The sequence below is a fragment of the Apteryx rowi genome, unplaced genomic scaffold (assembly GCF_003343035.1).
Source record: "Apteryx rowi isolate R43461 unplaced genomic scaffold, aptRow1 scaffold_577, whole genome shotgun sequence".
NCBI lineage: Eukaryota > Metazoa > Chordata > Aves > Apterygiformes > Apterygidae > Apteryx > Apteryx rowi.
This window is the reverse complement of record NW_020450846.1, coordinates 412474-429777: the sequence shown is the minus strand read 5'-3', so window position 1 is coordinate 429777 and position 17304 is coordinate 412474. Positions and strand designations below refer to the sequence as shown.

Here is a 17304-nt window from a genome sequence, read left to right as displayed (position 1 = left end):
GGGGGGCCCGCCGGTGACGGCGGCGCTGCGCAACGACCTGGGCTCCAACATCCACTTGCTGAAGGGGCTCAACGTGCGGTTCCGCTGCTTCCTGGCCAAGGTGCACGAGCTGGAGCGGCGCAACCGGCTGCTGGAGAAGCAGCTGGCGGCGCAGCAGAGCGAGCGCGACCGCCGCCTCCGCTACAAGACCTTCTCCCGCGACCAGGCCGTGCAGACCGACGCCGCCGGGGCCCCGCAGCCCGGCGCCGCTCCCGCCGCCTCCGCCGGCCTCTCGCCGCCGCAGCACTACAGCCGCCTGCCCGGCACCATCTGGAGCTACACGCAGGTGCGGCGCACGGGCGGCGGCGGCCTGGAGACCTTGCAGGGCCCCGGCGTCTCCTGGATCCACCCGGACGGCGTCGGCGTCCAGATCGACACCATCACCCCCGAGATCCGCGCCCTCTACAACGTGCTGGCCAAAGTGAAGCGGGAGCGCGACGAGTACAAGAGGAAGTGAGTGTGTGTCCGTCCGTCCGTCCCCCGGGGCCAGGGCACGGCGGGGGGGTCCCCCCTGCTTTGGGAGGGGGGAAGGAATTGGGGCCCCCGAGGCAGCGCCCCGCCGGCGTTTCCCTCCCTGGGGGGAGGGGGGGGAGATGCCCTTAGCACCCACAGACATAGTGGGTGGCTCCCCCCCCCTCCCCTGAGGGCTTTGGCCCCCCCAACTTGGGGAGCGGTGGCATCCAGACTACCGGAGGGTCCCTCCTTTAGGAAGCTGCAGGCCCGTGTGCCCTCATCGTCCGCAAAGGAGCGTTGGCAGCTTGACTTTAAAACAACCAAAAAAAAGAAAAAACAAAAAAAAAAAATCCCAAACCCTTTCTGGAAAAGAGAATTAATCTGTCGCTAATATTGCGCTGCTCCTAAATTTAGCTTGTTCTTCGTTTTTGGTTCCCCCCCCCCCCCCCTTCGAGCCGATGGCTCTGGTAGTCGATTCGGCGTGCCAGCTCTCCTGAATTAGCTCAGTGCTGCAATATTTGGGTTGCAAATACTGCAGGGGAAGGCTTGCGTCCGAAGGTGTTTCTTTGAATTGGTTAAAAAAAAAAAACAAAACCATAAACAAAACCCAAACCAAAAAAACCCCCCATAACGGTAGCTTCTGTAAACCTCGGTAATCTTGAGGTTTTTCTTAGCTTATTGTGAAGCCCTGTTTTTTTGTTGGTTTTTTTTTYAMACGATGATCTTTTGCTAGCGATTGACAGCGTTCCCTTCAGTTTGCTGTATCTGCCTGCTCAACATATCTGTGATGGAGATGGTGGCCAGAAAAAAAGGGGAGTTGGGCTTCTGCGGGGAAATTCCTGCATTGTCTGAAGGAGCTGCCTATCCTTCGGGACTGCCGTGGGCACTCCCAGGTTTCAGGTTTTGTCGCCTCTAGCTTAAAGCGTGGTTGCTCGCTTCTTAGTTTATTTTTTTCTGGAGAACAATATATATATGTATTTTCTTGCTTTTTGGAGGCAGCCAGCGTTTCTTGGCTGCGCGGCCTATGAAGCACATCTTAATTTCTTCCGTCCGGCGTCACAGACCTGCAGTGTGTTCTCTGTATGCTTCTAGTCTTCAGCTTTTAACTCTTCTTGTGAATTAATGTGCTTTAGAGAAGTTTTATAGACAGGCGTCTTCTGTACAAATAATATTTTCTGGCATATTTGTTCATCAGTAAAGTACTATTTACTTCCAGTGCATCATCTTCGAGCTTGGATGCCCTGATTTCTGAGCTTAGCACTGCGCCTGGGCTACCTCCTGAATTCGGATGAAAGGGAGGGTTTTGTTTCTTTTTCTGTCCAGGAGACACAGTCATGCCCTGGTGTTGTTTTTGTAGTTGGTACCAAGGAGACGGGTGTAGTAGTTAAAAGGAAACTGCGCTTGGTGATGTTTTAGTTACAAAGATATGTGTTGGGTGTGAGTTATGTCACCATAAGCTAGTGATACTTCTTCTTTTTAGCGGATATTCTCTTTTTTTCTTCCATAAGAGGAAGCTAAGGGGTGGTCTGAGTTCAGGTTTTTCTACTAGAACGTAGTGATGCTGTCTAGCGTTCACTTACTTGTGTACAGCAAATTCCACCCCCAGCGTCTTTATTCAGCTGTAACTGCTTGCACAGTTATTGTCATGGGTATTGTATAAACCAAACAAATTTACTGGGGGGGTGGAGGGGGCGAGACTGCTTGTAGGCAACTACAAATGCTTGTTCTCAAGACCTTTCCTTTTCCTAGAAAAGGGTTTTCTCCTAATGCTTGGAAATAAAATTTGGTTAATGTATAATCAACACGTATCGCTCCAGTCTTATATTTGCGGTGTGTCTTTTATGATATGTTCTTTACTACGTAATTGGAATGATTATTCCGTTCTTCTGTGACCTTCGCTGATTAGATGGGCATCACATTACGCTCTTTTGGGGTAGATGGGCCTTTTCATTTGTGGCCTTGAGCGCGCTTCTGCCTGCTTACAAAGTAATACTGTGCTGTCTTAAATTTAATTTGAGGAGTCAGAGCAGATTAGTCAACTTGATTTCGTTAGCATGAACTATTGTGGTGTTGCAATGCTTCTCGGTGATCCTGCAGAGACTGGCGCAAATAAGTTTTGGTTTCGAGATGATGGGACTCTTTGCCTTTTGTGTGCGTGCATATATATGTAAATATACACTTTGGGTTTATGTTATCTTGCTGTGAACCCTTTTATGATCCAGTTGTATTCAGCGAAATGGATGGAAAGGAAGCCTTGTGCCTGTCTCCTGGCTGTCTTGTTAGGGCCTGCAAAAAGTGAGGCGGTTGCACACGTTTCTCGCCTGGACTTGGGATCATGGAAAGATGTGCAGGGTCCGAAGCGGGGGACCTGTGGCCTAGCAGGCGGGCGGTCCCTCGCCGTGCGCCTGTGGAAGGGCATGGTGCAGAAGCACCGCTCCCCATCGCGGCTCTCTCTGTGCTTGGAAAAAATTGGGCTTGTTTGCTGGACGTGCCAGAACGGATCTGTATGCTGGGGTTATCTTACAGCAAGAAAATGGCCATTTTATTTGAGACCTGGCAGAACAAGGCAACCTTTGAAAGAATGGTGCTGCGTAAGCTGACCAGCAAGACACCAACTTGATGCCTAAGAACGCTTAAGCAGGTAGAGATGTCCTACAGCCTCCTCCTAGAACAACCGAGGCTTTTTTCCCTCCAGTACGACTGCTTGATTAAGGAAGGCACAGCTAGCAAACGCTTCTGTTTGGAAATATTTACCCACCGACAAAACACTGTGGTATCAACACACCAGGCGGATGATTACTTTGCCAAGTGTGCGAATGCTTCTCGGTTGGAAGCGTACGGCTCGTGTGATGCGCTGGTGGTGGCGAGGACGCCGGCACCTTTACGTCATGCTTGTGGACTGAAAAACGCAGTGGTGGGATTGAGAGGTGAAATAACGCTTTTGGAGACGGCTTTACCGCTGCTGTTAGGCAATAATAGCTGAAGAGCATCGCCGATATTCTTTCCGGTGAAATTCTGTGTTTGGGTTAAAGCCATTTTTTTGGAATGGCTTCCAAATATGGAAGGAAAATATGTTCAGGGAATATGTTTAGGAAAATACGTTCAACTCCTTTGTTCTGTCCCCCCAAATCACTTTTCTCAGGCTTGGATCATATTTTACCCACGTTTTGCTTGTGTCTGAAGTACAAATGAGAAAAGGCTTCCCTAAGGAGCCTAGCAACTATTTTAAACAAAATTTACTCATCTAAAAAAAAATCATGTTATTATACAAAAAATGATTTATAAACTCAAACCTTTTTCCTACTTAATTATGACGTCTTAATCCTACAGTTATACTTGTAGTGATTGATTATGATTTTACAATGTGGGTTATGGCTTCAGCTGCTGGAGTTAGAGCCTTATATGGAAAATGAACTTAACTTTTTTCTTTTTTATTATTATTATTTTTTTCCAACCTACGCTAACATTTAAAAGAGGTTCTGGTAATAGATCTGATTCCAACTGCCCTGGAAGGGACTCTGGGTTACCGCGATCTGTTTAGGTTACTCGTGAGGAAAAACCCGCTTTCTGAAGACGGGTTAGTGCAGCTATGAAGTTAGCTCAATGCCGTAAGCCGACCGCGCGTTCGGTAGCGGCCTCGCTCTGCCGTGCCCCCGCGTTGGCGGCCGCCCCGAGCGGCTCTAAGGCAAGATTACGCCCCGCGTTTCCGTCCTAAACGYGCGCCCAACTCTCCAAACCTCCTTGGCTGCGGGAGGAGGAAAACGTAYGTGTTCTTTTCCGTTTCCGAAGCTACGTTGGCAGTGGAGGCTGAAGCGTTGAGGGCGTTTCTCGCCCCGAAGACGGGGCAACCTTCAAGATCCCTAAAGGGATCCCCCTCGCGTTCCGGCAGTCGAAACGCCGCTGCGTGTGGCCAGCCAGAGCCTGCTGACTTGGTGAAAACCCTCCGCGGCCGTTGGGGGCTCTCCCGCCTCCTTTCCTTCTGCTGCAAGGAGCCTGTCTGGAGAGAGCTTCAGTGCCAACGCTTGCCTAGATTGGGATATTACGGTGTCAAAATCGCTCTTAATCGGCGCAGATGCTGCCAGATGTTAGTCGTCTTTTCCAGCAGGGTCTCCGCCGCTACTAACGGTTGGACTGGAAATAATTGTTTTACCGCGGGATGCGATTTCATTCGGAGGATTAATAAAGTCCAMTTGAAAAAGAGATTACCTTAAATTTGCTGCAGCTGGAAAGGACAAAGATTATCAYTGTCAAAGGCAGCGCGCGTCAAAACTAACTGGGCCTCGTCCTTTAAAGAAGGGAACTTAATAAAAACGTGCTTAAGACAAACCCTGGAGGAACGTCTGAAAACGTTTAAAGCTAAAATGTCAGTGGTAACAAGATGCAAATGTTACACCCGGACCCACTAAAACCCAAATTTTTTATGCGCGTAGAGGAAAGTAATTGGCATGCTAGACGGCTGTCCACGTCTCAATTGGTTACAGAGTTGGTAATAATGCATTCTCTGTGTACAGTCATATATTTTTAATTCTGCTGTTTCTACTTTTTCTGTTCTAAAGGGGTAGTTATGTTTCAGTGTGGCTTTTCACCGAGCTTATTTAGTATTCCCGTTTCCAAAGCAGTCATGCATCCTGATATCRGAGATTCTGGCTACCCCTTATAAGATGCAAAGTCTGATGTTAGATGCTCGCTCTCCTGAAACGTGATATTCAGTGTTGAGCAGATATTTACTTGCACTGGTAGGACTGGTAGTTTCTTTGTGAAGATTGAAGGAAATTGTCCAGTGTGAAAAAACTTGGCTGTATAATAAAAAAACAATCTTTATAGTTGGAGAGTTGAACTCCTTGGAGCTGTGAAAACTAAGCRCTTTAAGTATAACTCGAATTAGGTGTTAGACACATTTTTTCCAAAAATCCTGCYACCTTTGTTTCTTTAATGAAATCCGAAGATGTGCTTTCATGATATACGTGGCTATCTGGAGCACTCTTAACACCTCTTGGACTTGTTTTGGTCTTGATATAAGTAGAAGCTGGGATTTCTGGGCTGTAGTGAAGTAGGAGAACTTTTGGAAAGAGAAGAGCCTGTTTCCCTTTGATCCTTCTTCTTAATAGTGCTCCACAAACTCAAGTGGGATTGGAGCTGTACTTAGTTAAATATTTAAGTAGATAAAACTCTGTGTGTGCCTTGCTTAAGCTGCCTTCTAATGGGAGCAACCAGAGAGGGCGAAGATGCGAAGCCTGATTTGGAGTCCTTTTCTAAATTACACRAGCTAACTGTTTGTTCTGAACTTTATCTTTACTTAGCTGCTAATTCTAAATTTCGATTAAAAATAATGAATTTGCAGACAAACTAAATCGGCGACGGTGGGGTGAAAGATCCCTCCTGGTGTTGTGGTTAGAGTTTCACAGCAGCTTGGGCTCGGATCTGTGCCGTGTTCTTCAAAGAGCAGCTTCCTCTGCCGAGGGAGAACCGCAAGACTCTGCGCGTAGCGTGAATGTACCTTTTGATTCCCGCTGTGACTCATGGAGGGAAGCTGTGGATTTTCTGAAGACCAAAAAGCAGCCTTCCGAGGTAGAGCTGAAGAACTGCATAGGTCTGTGGGAAGGGAACAAAATCCCCCAAACACCTCTGATCTTAAACCCGAATAATCTCCGAAGATGCTTGCAATTTAAGGCTGAGGGGAAAACAAACCTAGAAACAAGTTATTTCTAGCTCTTCCTCGTGCGTAATCACAGGCTTTCGTTGCAGTCATGCAGCCCGAGTGCTGGCCTTGTAGCTAAAGAGGGGACTCGACCCATGTACAGCTCAGCAGCTGCTTTCTTGTGGTTAAGGTTTGGTGGTGATGCTCTGCCAGGTCTTGTGCTGGCTTCCTGCACGTTCTTTGCTACGACTTAATTTCTTCTTTTTTTTTTTTTTAACTTTGCTGAGAATATGCACAGGATGTTGTTTTTTCAGCTCTTTGTGGTTTAAGTCACCATCCTTGTGTTTATGTCCGGCCTGCACTTAACTGGAGAGAAGAATTTTGTGTGCGTATGTTTGTACAAGAAGAGAAGACATTTCTTGCTAGTTGGGGGTGAAAAAATCTTAAAAACGTAAGAATGTGTATTTGTACACCATTGCATTTAACCGAAGCTCTTCTGCAGCCTGGTCTCCAGTCCATAATAAAAGATTATCTAGCTCCCAGACCCCTGAACTAATTTGCACTAATAAACAGAAGAAGGATTTGGCTTAGTGAACAAGGCACAGGTAAGCCATATCTATCGAGGCTGTGCTTTTAAGTCAGTTTGCAAACTCTTTTGCTCTACCCCACCAAATGCCTAGCCTTGTATAGGGAATTCCCTCTTCTCTGTTTCACTCTCTCCCCATTTCTGTTTTGAATGAATGCTCTTGGGCTCCTTTCATGTGCTGGCATTATCCTGATAATTTAGGGKTTTTTTTGTTTTTGTTTTTTCCCCCTCAAGTTCCTATGCATATCCCCTCCCACCAGATAAAGTATATAAAAAAGGAACACATCTCTACTCTAAAACATGTGTAGAGTAGAAAGGAAGTGTAACATCGTGGTAGTACAGTGATAGCTTGGATGCACCAATAAATTATTGAATTTAAAATATTATCCCATTAAAATGCTTTGGTTTGGAATTAGGGGTGAAGTTAGGTAGCTAGTGACCCGGAGATGCCTGTGCTTGCTGGTAATGAAAGAGTAATTTAGGAGGGTGGGATCTGTTTTTTATGCAAAGGGAATAAATAATGTATATGCTGTTTCATAATCCCTGGCTGTCGGCTCGTCTAGAAATAGTATCTCATCAGATCTTTCTACTTCAAAGCAGCCATGAAAAAAGATAAGGCAGGATATGAGAGCCTGCTAGCGTGTTAGGTGGCTTGCACAGGTTGTGCTGCTTGTTTCTGAAAATGTAGAAGGATTTGGTGACTTCCAGTAGCAGGAAGTTGTAACTGGGAGGCTTATATTTTCGCTGTGATGGCATTGCGAAGGTGCTTGATTTCAAACGACGTTTAAAAATGAGATTGTTAGCGTTTATTTGCATGACTAAAAAACGCGTGGGAATCTTTCTCGTCGGCTTTATCCTCCCTGAGCGGTGGCGCTCCGTGTACAAAACACTACAGCAATTCTGCTTCTGGATCCGCTTCAAAAACGAGCGAGTGCAGAGAGAATGGTGCTCTGTGCCCAGTAATGATGCGTCCTGCTTGTTAACGACACAGAACACGGTCCGGTTGCGTTGTTACTGTGTGGAGTTGAATCACGCATGATGCATTTCTTGAGCCTTTTGTCGAAGCCTTTCCACCCTCTAACTCATCTACACTTGACCGATATTTACTGGGCTCTGCTTGGAAGCGTTCTGCTGGACTTGATGTATCCAGCTTGGCCCAAAAGACTGTTAATTTGAATCTTCTTCCAAGTAGATCTCACGACCGCAACTAGTCACGTCTGTCACGGTTGGCAGTCCCATTCCAAGTTTTCAGTACGGTGGCTTCAAAAATAAGCCCACTGCTAATTCTGAGAACTTATTCTCGCTGCATAAATGTTCCCCCTTCCCTTTTTTGGCGGATTCTTGTCCTGGAAACTTCCAATGTGCATTGCTTAAGGGAAGGGTTTTAGAGCGTATGCATCTAACGGATGGCTTGCATTGCTACTGTTTGTAATGGGGTTCCAAGTTTAATCTTCAATCTGATACTAATTTCAGTGGATTTACTCAGAATTTGCACAAAAATATAGTTGAAAGCAAAACATTGGCATTACAGTCTGAACCTAAATTCCATACAGCTTCATAAATCCCTTAATGCTATAGACAAGCCAGATATTTTGATTTCCCCAAATTAAATTGTTTCACAAATCTGAATCAAAACTACAGAGCTTTTGCAAGCAGATAAACTTCAGATTAAGTTGCTTATTGTGAAATGACAGTCATCAATAGGCGGGTGTGCCACTGCATTACAAACTTATTTTTGTGTGCGTATAAGCGAAGATTAACCCTGGCTGAAAGATGTTACAGCTTACAGACCCTGCATTGACAAGAGGAATGCCAGCCAGGAGGGACTGGATGTGATTGTTAATCTATTTTATTTTTTATTTTTTCCCCCAACTCATTGTTGTACATTTGACATAAAAATACAGGGAAGAATTAACTTAGCCTTCTTCATGCAAGTTAGCAAACTTCTTAATTTATAACAGAGATTTTCACAATAGCTCTTTAACACAGAGAATCCAGGTGTTGAAGGAAATGATGATGCGTGATTGTATTGGATCCCCCTTTACGCTTAAATACAGCGGATGTCTTCTGTCCATGCAGTGGTTGATGCTGGAATGAGAGATCAAAGGGATCCTGGCTCAGTATTTATTCCGAATCAGTGGTTTCAATGGAAAATGCATTCCTGTCTCTGCATTCTTACAGGTAAAATTTGGCTGCCTGCCTCTGAGGAGGAAAATAGATTGGTGCCACTTCTTTAAAAAAAAAAAAAAAAAAACCTTTGTGATAGGAAGAACAGACTTTAAATTTAGCAGGCTTGTGCCTTTTCAATCAAAGTTGTCAAACCCTGACAAGTCAAATCTAGTTAATAAAAATACTAGGTGGTGATGTCATTTTTACATAATTCTGCAAAATGGCATGGATTCATTAATATTGGGTTGTACTTGGAATATCTCAGAGTTCAAATAGCTGTTGTCACTAAAGCCACTACAAGAAAATTCCCCTTCACAGGTATATAAAAGCTCTAAATCTTCTTATTTGCCTCTCTAACCTTTTGAATAAAGCCTTGGCCATTTGATAGTGTWGAGCGATCCAGGCATTCTGTTCCTAACTCTTTACTGAATTTTTTTCCCAAGTGACCGTAGCAAAGTCATACGTCTGACTGTCCCTTTCATCCCCACAATTTTGAAAAACCCTTGTTTAAAGAAGGGGAGAAAAAGGAGTGCGAAGCACTGAAGAATGCTTTCATTGCACAGGAAAACGTTTTTTCCGCTAATCTGTATTCTTAACCGGAGTGTAGAACTTCTGGTTGTCAGTGGGAAATCTTGTTAAAATGGACAAAGTGACCCTGGGAATAAAGTCCCACTTGCAGAGATGCTGTTTAGAATTTGATCCTTTCAAGAATTTTTGTGGGACTGAAGTAAGCTCGTTCTGTCCTAACTGTCACTGAAGAGCAGCGAGCTCCTGATAGTAGCATGCGTTGAATCTGCAAATAAAAGCGTTTTCCTTCACAGCTTCTTTTCCACTTTTTGGGTGTTAGGTCCTTCTGATCATTTACGTGCGGCGTAGTCAGACTCTTCCCTCTTAAGTCTCAGTGGCTGGATGGAGTTTACTGTCTTCTCCCCTTCTTATTTTATGGGGACACTTTGGGAGCTTTGCAGTCATGCAAAGGTGGGCCGTGCTGCTGCTGGTGCCGTGAGCTAGGTGTCGGTATGCCGAAGCAGAGCCACTTCGCAGCTCTGATGAGGATGCCATCCTATTTTTGAATATACAGCCTCTTATGTTATTCCAGCAAAGCATTAATTACTGTTCGATCTCTCTCCTCTAAAATGCGCGAGGAGATATGGCTCTGGACTGTTGCACGGGGATTTATTCCCCATGCTGTACTAGTGTGGTTGTCTCGTTGAGTGGGCTTAGATTTCGACGGCGTTTGGGCACGTGACTCATAGCCTAGTTCTTGTGTAATTGCCTGGTATTCTGAAGACAGGGGAATGAGGTCACCGGCTCAGTCACTCRCCTCCTTTTGACCGGCCTTTTGCATTAAAACCAAGTTTGGACTGTTTGGACTTCTAATGGCCTTTTTCCCCAGCACAGCCCCAGCAAGTAGCATGAGGTTGTCATCGCCTGCAGTTAATATCTCACTAATAGCTATGTAGCGATCCTCAATAACTTGAGTAATAAACTGTATTAGTTTTGCACAGGTAGTTTAAGCGTTTAATCTTTGTAGCAGATCTATGACAACAACCACTAGGTCTGTTAGGTATTTTGTGAGGAACAGCAGCTGGACAAGGTTGCTTCCACCTTCTCTCCTGGTTGAACGTCCTACAAAGGTCACTAATGGTGCTTTTGGGAACTCTGTCATCACTTGTTTCCGCTTGTTAGGGCTTCACTTTCATCCGTGTGGTTAGGGTGGAGATTTTGACAATGAGATGATTTTCTGGATCCTGCATTTTGTGTTGTTTCTGGCTGCCTTAAAATGGGATTTGACTGATGAAATTTAGCTACTTTCTTTACAGATCAACTGTGATGTGAACGAGATGAGCCTTTGCTAAATCTGTGGCTGGTTTCTCTAATGGTTTTCCATTGCGTACCTTTGAGTCTATCAGTTTTTTGGGTTTTTTTCATTGTTCATTTGTGAATTCAAGTACTAAAAAGTTGCATTACTGGGAATGTGCGCAACCAAAAGAGCAAAAGGAAGTTATACACACGTGAATCTAAGACTCACCTGCGTTTGTACGAATATTTAAAAATGCCTAATTTTGAGTTTTATGTCATCTTTTGACTAGCTGTCTTCTTTCTTCGCTTCCATCTAAAGGCATAGTACCCTGGCTTAAGTGTACTTCTGTAATAACTAGTCACCATAATTAACTAGGAATATTGAAATGTATCGGTCAGCCCATTGGATCAGAAGTGCTTAAAGCAGCTTAAACCAAGTCAGCATTATTTCCTGGAGGACTATGTAAGGAGTGCTGTGTRTTTCCTTACGTTTCATATGAGTCTCTGAAGAGCAGTTGATTTCCTACCATCTGCTAATGTTTCTGTTCTTCAGAATCCCRATATTAAATGTAGTAACTACACTTAAATATATTTATCTTTGTAAAGATAACCCAGTTCTTAAAATATAGATAAGATTAAAATGGATGAAGAAGAACACTATCGGAGACTTTCCTATGTGCTAGCTATGTATCTCAGCTGCCTTCCTCATTCCTGAAAGTTGATAAGCATTATCTCTTTTTAAAGAACAGTTGCCTTAATCTTTAGTAGCTTCGGTAAAGCCGTTCAGTGTTGGGGCAGGGATTAAGATTTCTAGCTCTTGGCTCTGAGGCCGGTTCCTAACGGATGTGGATGAAGAGGGAGGGGAGATAAAGTAAAGCTGAAGAAAAGGTAAGCAAAGCAGGGAGCTCTTTAGCTGCACATTATAATTATTCTTGGCATCTCCAGCTGCAGAATTACAGCGCTGAATGGAAACGTTGGGGTGTTGCATTCCAGCGGTATCTCTGGTTCCTTTCCGCGGAAGAGCAATCGCAGTCTGGTATCAGCGCTTGTGCCTCCCAGAATTAGTCTGGGGTGATAACAGCGGGGTGGTGAAAGGGAAGGCTTGCGCACTGGAAGAGTTTAATCAGGAAATCAGTAAGGCTCAGATGAAGGCCTGGTATGAAAGAGGGTGCTGAGATATCAGTGTTTTGAATTTAGAACAGGTTACAGTCTAGCAATTAGGTTTAGCTAGTTTTACATTAGTTCTGTATTTCTGAACAGAAATGCATCGACATTTTCTCAAAATGCATGGGAATACTGGAAGCAGAGAAGGTGTTTATGCCTGTTGAAAAGGGGGTGAATTTTGTGTTTTAGTAGATTGCAGCAGGTATTGAATATGGCACTATCTCTGTTTTTGTTGTTGTTTTTTTATTTTATTTATTTATTTTTTTAGGTCACCAGCTAGCCAAGGCAATGCATGTGCCATTTAGTCTGATGTATTCCTGAAAGCAATCCTTTAGAAAGGCTGTCGGTTTAAGGGGATTCTTTCAGCCGTTGACTATGGAAGACAGAGCTTTAATTTGCTCTCCAGAGGACTGTTGGGCTTCCTGTGAAAGCATCTCTTCAGGAACGATCTAGCTGGGAATCCATTTGACAGAACTCGACTTTAAGCCCACAGATAGACGAGTGTAACAGTGCCAGAAAATCCCTGCTCCTTCTAGAGAGCAGGAGACCTGAACTGTAAATGCAGTAGTAAAACCGTCTAGGTTTTGCTCTTGGGAACAGATGGCCCTGAAGTCATAAGGCAGTTCTAAAAAGAAATAATACTCACCCTACATGGGAAAATTTCCTGTAGTTAGAGCCACGCTAGATGACTTCTCTTAGAACCGTGATTTAAGAGTCTGCCGTATAGTCATGTGCATCAGCTGAGATAATGTGCTATTTTAACTTGGCAGCCTCCGAGATGACATTCAGGAAGACTTTCATTAGGTGTTTACAGAAAATAGGAAATTCATGCCACAGAAGTTTGCCTGTACTTTCCGACAGCTTAGTGTTAGACCTTATTATGGCTTTAAATCTCTTCTGTAACTGCTTGCCTCCTCGGCTGCCAGACTTTTGGCAAGGTGTCTGTATTTTGCTGGAAGTTCTTAGCAGCAGTAGGAGGTGAGAAATTACAAGTGAAATGTCCCGAGTACCATAAAAAAGCAAATGTATTTTTAAAATCGTGATGGTGTATTAGAGCACACTTCTATGATGCCTTCATAACGTTGGCTACAATGGCCAGAACTAAATAGGATGATACTCCTTCGTTACAATAAGCGTTTTTGACTGAGTAGGTTTCAAATCAGTCCTAGGGCATGCTTTATTTCCTTTCTTTTTCTTCCTCTCTTTTCCTCCCCGCAAAAGCACTCTTCCATACTAATGGTTTTATCAGCTCTTCAAGTGTCTCCTGCATTCTCGAGGATTAAAAAAACCAGGGATGAGAACTGGGGATAAAAGAAAGACTGATGTGGGAAAGGGAGGGAGCGATCTTGTGCAAGATAAAAACACTAGAGGGAGAAACCTGAAAATCGGCGGGAGTCTCCTGTACTGGATTTATTTGGGACGATGTGGAGGTCTTGGGGTGCTTGGCTTCAAGTCATGTACGAGTGTGACGTGGTCATCTGTGCTGGTAATACTTTTACCAACCTGTTAGAATGAATAACTGGTATTTTATCGCTCCTCTAACGTTAATGTTGGTATTGATGTTTTTTAAATGTTTTTACGTCTTCACAGAAATCACTTCCTTGTGCTGCTGGAAGGTAGTAACATATATTCTGATGCACTGGCTATTCCTTGCAGAGCTTGGATCCCATGCGGAGGAGCCTTGTGGTGATTTTGAGGTGTCACTTTATTTGTGCAAGTTTTCTACAGATCTTAAAGTATTTGCTGTTTAGTACCAACGGAGTTCGATTTAGCTGCCGTCGTCTCCATTGAGACGAAAGGAATGAATTTCCAGAATTGCAGGTCTGTACCTTATTGTCTTGGGAGGCTTAAGTACTTTAAGAGCTAAAGTTCAGGTAAAGGGTTAAGAGTTTGAAGTCGGTGCCCTAGGGGAAAGGGAAACAGGATGGGACCCTCCTGCTTTCTAAAGCGTAGTATGTCAAGTACAGGTCACTAGTTACATTTTAACATTGATAGGCGTTGAAAATTATAGTTAATGATGGGCTGCAGAAAGTTCTATTTGTTATAAAAAAGTTGCCTTAACACTACCATGTGTGCAGTTCACAGTTGRTATTAATTTATTCTGAAATACTAGTGCTAGTCTTTTTACATCTTGAGAAGGAACCTATTAAAATGCATTGAAAGCCTGGAGTAAGGCTGTTGATAAATTGTGCTTTTGACGGTTTGTGTGTGTGTGTATTTTCTTTTCTTTTTTTTCTGCCAGCAAGGCTTCAGATTCTGGGACGGGCATGCCRGTGCCTATCTTCTGCTGTTTAAATACATTCGATTAAATTCAGAGCGTGAAGCAATTCTTAAGTTTCCCTGAACAGTGGATGGATTTTTGTGTGGTTATAACATGAGTCAGTTATAATAACCCCTTTCCATTGCGCAGTTTCGTTCCTGAAACCGAGCATTGAAATATTCTCGGTGCCTCCCTTATAAACACCCTCACTTCCAAGGCACTAAAGAATTTCAGCGAGCATGCTGATTTTCTTGTGCCGTTCTGTTCAACTTTAGCCTGTATTTCTTTCAGTAATGATGCAGATGTTGGAGATGAGCTGGCGGAAGGAATCGCGTGGCATTGCTGGGACATGGGGATAACGGCGTACGGTATTGCACAGCTCAGACCCGCCGCGCAGCTTGCCCTTTGCCCGCCCGGGGCTCTAACAGCTTGCTTTGCCTGACCTTTCCAGCGCGGGAGACTTCAATCCTGCAGTCCTCTCCCATTAACGCTTGTAGCAACCTATTTCTGTACGTTAATTAAACGCATTTTCGCTGCCGAATAGTCTATTGCAGTGTAATTTCGAAGCGTTGGGTGGGCTGCCGTTTTCCGCCCTGCTCTGGTAGGGTTAGAAAAAAAGCTATTTTAAGATGTCCAGCTTCTCCTCGCTTCCTCGGGCCAAGGTGCTTGCGTGCGTCTGTGTGGCCCCATGAGTAATGAACTGTAAAAGCAGCCTGCCGTGCCTCTGGCGGGTAGGTAAACATAAAGCGGTTACTCAGAAGGAGTAGAGAGAAATGGGCACCTTCTTGCCTTTTGCGGGAAGTGGGATTAAAAGGTCAAACAGCGCTTGTTCAGGTTCTTAGTAACTCTTCTGCTCTTTGTCCTTCACTTAAGTTTTATAGCATCTGTCACACTATTCCTGTAGCATTTCCTTTGAGGAGAAGGGCTGTTAGTCAGGAGTAGTGAATTACTTGGCTGAACCTTCACAGCAATTTCCTATAAATGCCAGTGCCAAAGTGTTAGGACAACCCCCCTGAATGTTCAACATACTAAATACCATAAAATTGCAGCTCGTTGACGGGCAGAGTTGTAAAATCTATTTATATAGATGATCAACGGTCTTAGATGCATGAAGTTAGTATGTTTGAGAGGTTTCCTTGCGTGGGAATTCAGTATTTGATAATTAACTTGTAGCTAGCAGCTGTGTACAGTAATGTAATCTCGTGCTTTTCGGATTACCAAAATGGTTACCTGTTTCAAAATGAGTCAGAATAATTACTACTTTTTCCAGTTATGACAACAGTTTTAGAGAAATGTAATGTTCTTTGCCTTGGATGTTTTGTCAGCTGTGCTTGGAGTTTTCTTATGAAGATGTGTGTGTGTGTGTGTGTGTGTGTATATATATATATATAAATAAAATAAGTGGATAGATCAACAAAAGGGGGAAAATATCTTGGACATAATTGTTACAGTAGGGAGAGAACTGAGAATTTGAGTGTTGACCAAGGAATGCTTATATAATAGCTACATATGCTACAATAAATTATTTACAAAGATGACTCCACTCTGCTTAGCTAAGCTTTAAAAATAAATAAATAAAAATAGCCAAAATATACTGCTCTGATTCTCCTCTTGCCAAAAGTGTCATGCTATATTGATCTGTGTCGACTGGGTGTTTTGGTATAAATATTATCAGATACTTGATAGTTGGACCTAATCATACTTCTTATGCCGTATGTGGGCTGTATCATATTCCTGGATTCAAAGCTGACTTGCACAGTAAACTGTCCGACTTTTGCCTTTCAGACGAAAATGTTGCTGCAGGTTTCTTGGACGCGCAGAGACGTGGCACTGGAAGGTCCTACTCCCGAGCAGTCTGCTGAATTCAGTAGGGCAGGCAAACTAGTGGTAGAAACGGAGTATCCTATTGGAATAGGGAATAGTAGCTGCCTACCTTGGTGGCAAAGAGCAGCTTGCTACAGGTTAATATCCTAGCTAATTTAATAAGAGTTTTACACCTCATATGTCAGCGATATAAATGTTTTGAGAGCTGTAAGGTTCTCTAAATAAGACTAAGAACTGATCTCGGCAACTGGAAGTTTTCAGTTCGTCATAACTCTCCCCTTTTGCAGTGAGGAACTTGTTAGATRTAGATTTTTGAGTGGTTCCTCTTTTGTATGTATTCCACATCCCCACTGTCTAAGCTTTTGCCTAATCTCGAGCTACTGATATTTTATTTTTTACCCTTGACGRTTTTATCTTCACCTTGCTCCCTTGACTTCTTTTCCTTTATTGCACAGATTAAATGCTGAACTTCCCCCTCGTCCTCCTCCCCCAAATAAAGCAAGCCCACAGGCCAAACTTGTAGGCCTTGCACTTCCCCGAGTCGCTTTTTCACAAGGCTCTTTTGTTAGAAACTGAAAAGGGCTAACTATAGTTACTGCTAAGCTGCTTGGAAAAAGGAAGGCAGGCAATCCCTGCTCTCTCATGTTACTGAACAAACTCCCTCTCCCCTTCCCTGGGGTCTGTTAGACCTAGTAAAAAAAAAAAAAAAAAACCCACGCTTCAGCTGTCCAAAAAGTGCGATAGATCTGCATTGCAGAATTGTTTGCGCGTGCTTAAGAAAAGTATATTTGTTCAGGGATTGTAAACACTGTGRTGAAGGTTTTGACATGAGTGAAAAATGAATTTAAATTGCTCGTGCTGGGTGGAATACAGCTAGCGYTAATTCTGCCTGGAACGCTTCGCTGCAGGCTGTCGCTACCTACTGCTTTGCGCTGAGAGGCGAATGCGGCTTGATCTTAGCATTTCCTGTGTTTTGTGTTGCTGTTGGTGGGACAGGTTGGGTGCAAATTTGTAAAGCTGCCTTGTCTCACTAGCAAACATAGGAGGATAAAGAAAGAAGTGTTTAGTTTATCTTATGCATTTGTTATCATATCATGGATTACACTGTAATCCGTGTTCCTAGTGCTCGCCGTCTGACGATATCTTATCAGCTGGAACAGTGTATAACTTACCAGRAATCTTTTCTGTTTGCAGCGGAAAATAGCTGTATTCCTATGAGCAAGCCGATGGTTTAAGGTATGGAGAACACTCGTGGTAAAACGTGCTTTTAATTATAATCTGATTCTAGAGTATGGATACTTCATAAATAAATACTGAAAAGACAGGGGCCTTTTGTGGTTTTGCTCCTTGAAGTGTAAAAGCTCCGTT

The 17304-nt window shown here is 43.8% G+C and overlaps 1 protein-coding gene across 1 annotated transcript in view; it reads left to right on the top strand.

The window, feature by feature from the left end:
* Positions 1-7: 7 nt before the first annotated feature.
* Positions 8-17304, top strand: part of IFFO2 (intermediate filament family orphan 2) — a gene marked incomplete at its 5' end in the record, with an annotated part of 37506 nt that continues 20209 nt past the window's right edge. The window contains one exon of the mRNA XM_026082440.1: positions 8-492. Within this exon, the coding sequence (XP_025938225.1) occupies positions 8-492 (485 nt within the window). The remainder of the gene's footprint in view (positions 493-17304) is intronic.